The sequence below is a fragment of the Anneissia japonica genome, unplaced genomic scaffold (genome assembly GCF_011630105.1).
Source record: "Anneissia japonica isolate Jap-2015-1 unplaced genomic scaffold, ASM1163010v1 scaffold288116_len470923_cov172, whole genome shotgun sequence".
Lineage (NCBI taxonomy): Eukaryota > Metazoa > Echinodermata > Crinoidea > Comatulida > Comatulidae > Anneissia > Anneissia japonica.
The window spans coordinates 295859-306910 of record NW_022724919.1 but is presented as its reverse complement, the minus strand read 5'-3'; the positions used below and the strand labels follow the sequence as shown (position 1 = coordinate 306910).

At 30.7% G+C, this 11052-nt stretch overlaps 1 protein-coding gene across 1 annotated transcript; it reads left to right on the top strand.

The window, feature by feature from the left end:
• The first annotated feature begins 1100 nt into the window (after window positions 1-1100).
• Window positions 1101-10843, top strand: LOC117112619 (intersectin-1-like). The gene is made up of 6 exons (XM_033255727.1): window positions 1101-1361; window positions 4672-4793; window positions 5826-5932; window positions 6713-6788; window positions 10405-10512; window positions 10760-10843. Exons 2-6 carry the CDS (start codon window positions 4701-4703, stop codon window positions 10841-10843), a joined length of 468 nt encoding a protein of 155 aa, XP_033111618.1. The 5' UTR covers window positions 1101-1361; window positions 4672-4700.
• Window positions 10844-11052: the final 209 nt, after the last annotated feature.

Below are 11052 nucleotides of genomic sequence, written 5' to 3'. Positions count from 1 at the left end.
CTGGGTTCAATTCCTGTCAGTGTGTAGGATCACAACCATAACAACTCCACCCCCTAAACATCTAATTGAGATTTAGATTGCAAATTGTATAGGAAATTATTTTTCTGAAAATTTGTATTTTCTGTTGAATGCTATATAGCTTACTTAAAGTGTATACCAAGTAATTGTGATGAATATATATTTCCCGCATAAATAAAAATTGAACAGGTCATTCCATTCTCAGAAGAAGCCTTTTGATGGAGATAGTGTACTAACTAACCCCAGCTATATAAAATTGATTAGAAGATTTTAAAAAAATGTTATTCTTAATACTGAATAGATAAGGATTATTATGTCCATTTTCTATTGATCTAATCTACGTAAATTTACAATTAGAGTTTACATTTAATTATAATTGTTGAAGTATTTATTTGAAAAATACAATATATAAAGGAAATAATCATTTAATTTTATAATAATATTAATTACTATTTAAATGAAACAAAGCAATAAGTATTGTTTATTGAAGTCTACAAAAGAGACAGGAAGAAGGAAGAAAAGCAAAGAGGTCCGAAGGAGCGTACAATTATAATGAAAAACATTATAATGAAAAACATATAACAATGATAATGGATCATATATTTTACGTGCTTGTAGTAAACTTTGGACACTAATTATCAGAAGTCAAGGTTTTAAGCCTACACGTTTCATAATTCGACATCGATTCCAAACCTTCTTTTCATATATATCTATTGAATGCTAATAACTTACTTAAAATATACCAAGTAATCAATTCAAACCAGACAGTGCATCTTTGACCTTCCTGTTTCGTATCTTCTTCACAGTTGGTTTAATTCTCTCGCTCAAAATATCATTGTCCGCTAAACATCCACAATATTAGAAATATGTAAATTATTCGTGAACTAATCAATAAGTATTACAGATTGGAATGCAAATCACACCACTAATTGATAAATCAATAAGAATCAATGATTGCAAATCAGTCTCTTTGTTATTAACGAGCCATTGGATAATTAGTATTCAGCTGCGTTTCATAGCTTAGCTTTTGTACTGCGGATTCTTACTGACTGAACAGTGGTTTCATTTACTAATTTAATTATTGTGGACCATTTATCAGTGTTGCCTTTACTGATGTTTACTATTATATGTGGCAGAATTGGCATTTACTGGCTTACTTAAGGTTTACCAGTGTTTCTGATGGTACATTACCATTGGTAGCATAACAGTACTGGCATACTGATGGCTCTGTACTGAAGTTTGATTACCACTGTTACCTTTGACCTTTGGGTATTATATCGATCAGGATAAGTCTAACTTGGTGTCGTAAACGTGGTTTAATTTGGAAATATTTCAAATAAATGGTAAGATTATTTCTTTTATTTTCTGTGATAATGGAGACATAGTAAGGAACATACATTTTGTCAGTATAAAGATTACAGTAGAGTTATTCATTTTATCAAGGAGCTAAGCAGGTTTCTATATCTTAGAGATACACAGTACCATGTGTAAATAGACACAACATGACACAATGTGTCATATACATCTAAGCCCCCCCCCCCCCCCCCATGGTATCAAATTAGTTTAGCTAATTTGCTTATAAAAATAAAGAGGACAACATTGAGTTGTAGTCAGAATAGAAATTTAGTTTCGCATTCTAAATTTCAGCAACCCCAGGCCAAACCAGCCTACGCCACTGCATATCCTGATTATCATTATTATTAGTTAAGATAATGTATTGTATTTCTAAAACCTTATGCTAGTAATATATTTAGTAAATAAGTGTAGCTATGAAATACCATGAAAACATTGTTATGTATTAATTTATGAACCAGATCAAATGAGGTATCATCCAGCAATTATTAATCATTTTCTGAATTCTGTTATGAATTAATTTGACATTAGATATCACAGTGGCGAATACTTGATGAGTTTAGCAGTTGAAATTATGGGAGCAAAATATATTATAATAAAATTACTAAGAAATAACAATAATATTAATGATAATAAGTATATAAAATGTACAAATGCAAATGCTATAGCATCTGAGTAAAAAAAATATATATATCACAATGGAGGATTCTTGAGTTCTGCAGTTGAAATTAAAATTATTTGAGCAGAATAAGATTAATATAAATACTAAATAATAATAGTATTAATATTAATGATAATAACTATTTAAATAAATAAAAAATTTGAATAGGGGAAAAAAATCACATTTTTTCCCGCTTCTAAGTTAATTTTCATACTTCCTGTNNNATATTATACTGAATGTAAGAAACAAGTTATAATAAAAAATACAAATGCAAAAAATCAAATTACAATTTTGTCAATTTAAAGCAGTAATTTCCGATTGAACTCTGTTCTAAGCTTACTAATTCATATTCAGACCAGGTGCCGTATAATCTAATACAGTGTCAGAGAAAAACTCGCACGACATGACCACATTTCTTTTTCAAAATTCATGGTGATCGAACCGATAATGAACTGCTAACTTACAAAGGGCTTGAGTGTAGCTTTTCATATCTCATCAGTTTTATTACCTCTGATGCAGTCCTAATCCCTTGCTAACCGCGCCGTTAGTTGACACTCAGTTCACCTCTGGATGCATTTACATGATTGTCGTAGACTGCCGTGCATGATGGGATTCTTAATATGTTGAGATTTGAAATGAGTAGTGGTCTTATGGTACATGTAAAGCTCAGAGGGATGATAGCTTAGATTTTAACTGAATATCAGATTTTTCTACCATGGTTTGGATCTTTACTCTTATCGAATGATTTTATATGTAAGTATATTATTTTCTACATAGTGTTGAAACATAGTTTCATTAGATATATTTCTGTTTGTTATGGAAGTTATGTAGGACCATTAATCATATATTTATGGTAGGTCATTGCCGTTAAGTCTAATTCAGACGCATAGTATTGCATTTATATATATAGAAATTGTTTGCAATATATGTTTTATTTTTAATAATGCATAATTTCATCTATTTGTATGTTTCAACTATTGTCCATTCATTGATCAAAAATGGATAATTATACAGGGCAAGAAAACATGGAGGGAAATTCTGAGTTACAATTTAATAGAATTTCCTTTAAGAACTTCCAAATATTTAATAAAAAATATTTGATTATTTTGACACTCTCGGTTTGCTTGATACTTTTATTATCTTATTTCTTTTAATTACATATTTGTTAGATTATTTTTTTATTTTATAAAATTTATTCATTTCTTTAATTTCTATTTAATATTTATGTATTGGTTAATATTTATTTGTTGGTTTATATTTTGAGTCTCCATCCAGTTATCTGATATTATATATTCACCGCTCAATCCATTTATTCTTCTATCCATCTATTTATTCATCTATCCATTAATGCATTCATTTTTCTTGCAATTCAATTATCAACCAATTCATTTGTTACTTTTCATTTATTCATTCATTATTTCATTCATTCGTTCATTCATTCATTAATTAATTAATTCATTCATTCATTTATTCATTTATTCATTTATTCATTTATTCATTTATTCATACATTCATTTAAAAATCATTGTAATAATCTACATATCCATTATTTTTATTCATTTATTTATTATCTATCTAATTTATTCATCTATCCATCAATGCATTCATTTTTCTAGCAATTCAATTATCTCCCCATTCATTTGCCTATTCATTCATTTATTTATTCATTTATTCATTCATTCATTTAAACATTAACGTAATAATCTACATATCCATTATTTTCATTCATTTATTTATTATCTATCTAATTTATTCTTCTATCCATCTATTTATTCATCTATCCATCAATGTATTCATTTTTCCAGCAATTCAATTAACTATCCATTAATTTGTTCGTTCGTTTGTTCATTCATTCATTCATTCATTTTTTTCATTCATTTATTCATTCAATTAATAATCCACATATCTATTATTTTCATTCATTTATTATCTATCTACCTATCCATCCATTCATTTTACCTATCCATTTAGTAATTTCCCATTTATTCATTTTTTTCTATTCCTTCGTCTATCCATTCATTTATTTTATACATTCATTCATTCATTCATACTTTCATGTACTCATCAATGCATTTATTTATCTACAAATTCATTCCATAATTAATTCATGTGGATTCATACATCCACTCACCTACAAAACCATTTATGTACTCATCCATCCTAATCACTTAATAATTATAATTTATTCATAACCTTTCACCCCATTCACATATGCCTTCTCAAGCAGGTATGTCAATGTTACTAATAACATTCAATTATATATTATGGACAACACAGCACATACCTACTCACACCTCTCCACATATATATTTTAATATTTTTTTTTTTGAGAATTTAATTATAACTGCTACAGTACTATTCTGCTCTGATAATTATGAGCAGATGGTATATGCATTATAGAATTGCCACCTTGTATTAATATCGCATTACAGGTACTTGAGTAATACAAATTTAATGCTATATTCTGATGCTACATCCTTGAAAATAATTTTACTGAGCTTGATTCTGCATAGGATGAAATAATTTTTTTCTCACTGATACGCTTTATTATTGTGGACTATTTCTTGATGGGTGTAATGATAAGACCATTGTCCTTTCTGCGTGATTAGTTTTATATTATTAGTTGTATTTTTTTGCAGGGTGTAAGGATATATATTTGTTGGAGGCAATGTCAGAGACGGAGCAGAAGAGACAGAGTCGGATTCATGAACTGCTAGACACCGAGAAGTCCTACGTTGATGATATGGTTCTGGTAGTTGAGGTAAGTTGTTGATGGTCTCCTTTATAATTGGCAATAGAGTGAGCTGACTGTGAGGGTACCCAATGATGGTTGTGGCTGTGGTGCTGGTAAGGTGGTGAAGGTTGTGGTGTTGAATGGATGATTCTATGGTGATGTTCACTATGTAAGAAAATGTTTTAACAATTATGCAGTCCTACGTTGATGATATGGTTCTGGTAGTTGAGGTAGGTCGTTGATGGTTTCCTTTATAATTGGCAATAGAGTAAGCTGACTGTGAGGGTACCAATGATGGTTGTGGCTGTGGTGCTGGTAAGGTGGTGAAGGTTGTGGTGTTGGTCGTGGGGTTGGTATGGATGATGCTATGATGATGTTCACTATGTAAGAAAATGTTTTAACAATTAAACAGATGATGGTAGTTGATGCTAATAATGATGATGATTGATGATGATGATGATGATGATGGTGATGACGATTATGATGATCAAGATGAAGGTCAATGATTCAGTTGATGGTGATGATGCTAATGATGATTGCCAGGGATAATGATGTAAATATCTATAATAATATTTTATTAGCCATTGTATATTATCATACTATGACAATGATGATAATGTGAGGGTGATGATTATAGGCCTACTAATGATGATTATACAGTTGTTATGTATGATCATGATAATGGCAGTTGCGATTATGATGTACCAACTGATGACAGAGGAGAATAAGGAGAAATGATGAGGCGACCCAAACTCCCCCCCCCCCTTGAGTTAACAGATAGAACAATAATGATGATTGTTTGAAGGTTTGCATGGCGAAGTATAATATATAATTAATGCTTGCGGTACACCATGTAGATTGTTCTGAAAAGAACTGTTGTTGTTGTTGGTTGAGAATATCTCATTGATAATGATATAGTGAATATGATTGTTATGAATGTTTTACCTTGATTGCACCAACTTGTTCTTGACCAAATATTTGTCATAAACCTCATTTCTACTATAATATTTTCCAATGTTTATGTTAGTGCATTGTATCGAATATATGATAATGTCATAGGTTTTCAAGAAGCCTCTTGAGGAACAAAAGCGTCTGACGATTCAAGAGCTAGGGATGCTTTTTGTGAATTGGAATGAACTTATACAGTGCAATACTAAACTCCTCAAGTAAGTGAAAAAAAAGGCAATCACAAGCAGCAATAACAATAATAATGGTAATGAATAATTATTATGGTATATAATGATATGGAAAAAGCATATGGTCTGCTTAAACTAAGTCTAAAATTTACCATACAATACTAATAATAATAATAATAATAATAATAATAATAATAATGATCACCCTTATCTTCCTTCTAGGTAAAAATCACCTCATATTATCTCAGTTTACAGTAGTTCTCACATCCTTGTAACCCCACCACCCTCCCCCTCTTCCTCTCCCTCTCTCTTCTCCCTCTCTCTCTCCCTCTCCCTGAATTTAATAATCTTATGTATGCCACTGTGCACAAACTCCTGTTTTCAATACATCTTTATACAATTACTGACTAAAATCAAAATATATATGTAGTGTGAGTATATAGAATACTAAAAAAACTATTTTGTTATTCATTACTAATACTGCAGGAGTATGCAACTTGTTTTGAAGGTCTTTATATTCCTCAATGTGTCTGTATTAATCATCGCAAAGCATCGTTGTAAATTCATGTGTGCTTACGGTATTGTGTATCAGGCCGAAATCAATTAAACACGTCCTTGGAGACGAGACCAGTATACGTACTCACAATATTTTGTGTTTATGAATCATGTTTAAAACTAATCATCATATAATTAAATTCCCGAATCACTCGCGTTTCTAAAACCTACATTAAATAATAACTAGAGCATGAGTTAATTGAGGACATAAATAATTATTCTTTGTATGTTTTTTTTTGTCTTGCTTTTCCCCAGGGCGATGCTTGTTAGAAAAACAATGAGCGGGAAAAACCAACCTGTCGAGCAGATTGGTGATATACTCTGTGAACAGGTATGTCTAATTATAGTTATAACGGGGAAGGCGGTTTGGCGCAGTAATTTCCATTCAGGTTGTGAACCTCGTCGAGGGTTCAGGCCACACCCTGACCATTCCCGGCCACCCGTGCTTAGTTACCCAGCTTGCACTGTTTACAGGCCGTGAAGTGGCTCACACTATGTTTCAACCCTAGGTGCGAGTATTTCATGGCTTAAAAATTATATAGATATAAATATTGTGGCCGCCTCTAATCAATATTGATGGTAACATATCATATGATATACTAAAATACACACACAAAAAATAAATAAAAATATTTTTGATAATAATAATGAAGTTACATATTTATATCTAAATTTTAATTATTATTTATTATTTAAAAAATTAAACATAAATACTAATCATAACACTGATAATTTATTAACAAATGTGATTTCTCTTTAGGTAATAATAAATTATTATTTTATATTGATTTTATTAATGCTGAGTCCATGGATTGAATATGGTTATACATTATTTATGGAGCTGTTATGTATTTATGTATTTGTATCAATTATTCATACAGAAATTGATCTAGAATTCCATTAGATGCAAGGTCTTGGGATTAATGTTGTGTGCAGAAAGCACTTGCAGCGACCTAAATACATGATCTTTTCACATATCTTTAAGATTCATTCATAAAATATCACTTTTTTAGAAATGAGCAAGATATGATTGCAATCATTTCATTCTGTCGGAGCCCTCTGCTCAGAGCCTATCATGGATCTCCAGATTTTTCTTCACTCTCGAGCCATTTGCACACAATCACTGCACTGCATATGACTCCATTCCTTGATGTTGTTTGTCCACTTCAATCTTGGTCTACCTCTACCACCTTTATCATTAGGTTTTCTTTCCAACAAATTTCTTTTCAGACCTTCTTTTCAAATCACATGCCTCAAACATTAGAGTTTTCTCTGTTTTATTGTTGCAAATAAAACAGAGATGGTATTCCAATCAATATATCTGGCAAATTTAACCACGGAGATGTGTTTAGGGAACGGTCATACTTATACATACAGCAAGGGGGTATCAGTAGGGTACAATACTGTATACCCCTACTGTATTCTGTAATATTAGACACAAATGTTTAATTTGGTTTTGCTGAAGGTGGGACAACAAGGTTCTGTTGAATGCAAATTTTGTTTAGTGCTGGGTATTCCTGAATGACAAGGATTGATGCAGGTTGCACAATGTTTGTGGTGGATTCTGTTTCTTTAAACCAGGATGATAATTATGAGCTCAAATCTAGTTTCAACTGTACTTTACCATACCTTTCCAATTTTATTTTTAAAGTGATATAAATACAAAGCATATTATATGTTATACAAGATACAAGGTTCATTGTGTTGTAATAGGAGGGATATCATGCCTACTGCTTTACAAACTACAGATCTCCCTCCAATTAAAGACCACTTTTAGGACCTGTCTCTTATACACATCTAGATGTGTATAAGAGACAGGATCAATACTTTCATTATTATCATTATGATTATTTTTATTATTATTATTATTGTTATTCTTATTATTGTTATTATTATTATATATTATTATTATTATCATCATCATTAATTCTTACCGAACTAATACTGTAGGATTGTTATGATGGAGTGAGCAAGTAAAAAAAATGCTCTACAATTTCATTAATCTTTATCTGGATCATGAATTCCAAAAAGAGATTTTTCATTGCATTACTGTTAGGTGAAGTAGATAAAATTCGGATTAAATTGAAGTTTATAGCGTGGACTCTGACATCTTAATTTACTCACTTCGTCGTTATATGTTTTATTGCAAAAAGGATTTAATCTTTGATTGATGTGTTTATTCCTCTTCTTTTGCAATTCCTTCACTACTTACAGTATGTTCTCCTTTTATTATTATTATTATTATTATTATTATTATTATTATTATTATTATATTTATTCGGTATCAATAAAGCGCTTCTGTAAGGCTGCTAGGTAGTCACAGGCCACGGCCATACGCAATTCACCCTTACCTTTACCTATATAAAATCATACAATTTATATAATGCAAACTCCCACCACAATTCTAAACAAATTTAACAATCAACAAATACTATATATAATGATATATTCTAGAAATATTAGGACAGAAAAAAGTGAAAACATTGTCATCAAAACATGTGCCTGTCCAAACTAGAATATACCGATGTACATACATTAACCAAATAAAAAACAATAATAATAATTCAACATAATTATAAAAATAGTTATATATACACAAACACAATTTATAATACTATGTGAATCATTGTATACTAATTGACTTTAAATAATTTAGATTATTATTACATTATCAGTTATAAAAAAAAATATTAATTTCTGAAAATATTTATTGCATAATATTATTGTAATTTAAATTTTATTTTCATTCAACATTATATTTTATTTTAATTTCTAATTTAAATTATTATTACATTATCAATTTAAAAAATATTAATTCGTTTAACATCCTTCCTGTAAAATCCCTTCATATTTTATTCCATCGCTTTCATTTCCACTTTTCTTTTAAAATATCTTCTTTGCCATTACTACCTTCAATCTTATCCCTCTTCTTCTCCCATCCCTCTTCCCCATTCCATCGTACTCAAAGCCTTCATCTTTACTAATCCTCACTTTCTGTACTGTCCTTCCTTCATTCTTTTTCTGTCCCTTTTTACTAATCCATTCCCTCTTTTCCACCCATTTTCTTTCTCTTCTATGTCTTCTTTCCCATCTACTTTTTTCCTTTTCTTCACCCTTCGTCCCAATTTAAATTGTTCTCATCATCACAGTTTTCTACTACAGAATTCATTCACTAAATAAAATTTTCCTTGAACATGCTCAAGCAATATACAATGCATAATTCAACGTGTTACTTCCTAATCGTGAATGATAGATAGCCGATGTTGCTGTTGTAAATTGCCTAAACCATTCAAGCTTAACAAGCATCCAAACGTGAACTAGCTTGCATTTTGTACGGTATATTTGCTGCTGGAGGCAAATACCACAGTGACACACAAGTGTCTGTTGTCACGTTCAGCCAGACATAGTGGTTATTTTGAATCCACGTGGATTTCATCGGCAAATGAGGCACATTTTAGGGATTTTCTCATGAAAACCTATGATGTATGCATTTGTGCATGTACATGTAAAATGATTGTGTAGGTACATATGTGTATGGAGATTTGTGTATTTGTATGTTGAGTAGTGTCATGTAGGGATATGTGGGTATGGGGGTTTGATGTGCAGGGGTCATTGTCCAAAGAAGAAGTTTATGTTTTCCCATCGGTAAAAGCCCTAAATTATTTTATTTCCAAATTGACAGAGATAAAATCTACATACAATTAAAGACCACTTTTAGGACTTGGGTTTCTATGGTCTTTAGCAACTTTGGTCTTTAATTAGAATAATATTTAAAGATAAAAGATATTTGTTTATTTGGGACTACAGAAAAGTGACTCTAATTGGAGGGGTCATTAAATTAGAGGGATGCCTGTATTTATATAAATTTATTTTGACTCACTGTAATGCAATTTTTTTGTCTTTTCACATTAATATTAATTTTATTTTATTTTTTTTTTTTTCTTTAGCTTCCCCATTTTACCCCTTACATTCGATTCTGCAGTTGTCAACTGAGTGCCTCCGCTATGCTACAAAAGAAGATTGACACGGATCCTGCCATCAAGGATTACTTAAGAGTAAGTAGAGTAATATGCACACATTTATGTAAATGAGGCAGTGTAGCCATGGTTACCTGATTAGCATATTCATTATTTTTATACTAAATACAGTGACATTTATGTGAAAATTTTTTTTCTTGAAGCTTTGTGCAGACTACCAAAATACTGTCGTATGCCCATATATAGTCATGAAGTGCCTATATATGGTCATGATGTGATGTTATCATGACCATATTTAGGCATGTCACATGTTTTTGTCCCATAGAATTTGATAGTCTGGACAGGTCTTTATAGAAGGCGCCTTTGCCACATTAGGTATATTGCTTGTTTTGGTTTTAGTCCAGAATAATGTCACAGCTCATAACAGGATACTGTACTCTGCATTTTTTGTTTTGTGTTTTTTTTTTCTTAATTCATATTTTTATTTCAAAATCACACTCGCAGTGAAACACCGAATTGCGGCAATTTTTACATAAGTTAAAAAGTTTACAAAATTGTCGTAAAAGCAACACATGCAAAAGTACAAGTCATTAAAAGTGGCTTTAAAAAACAAATTAT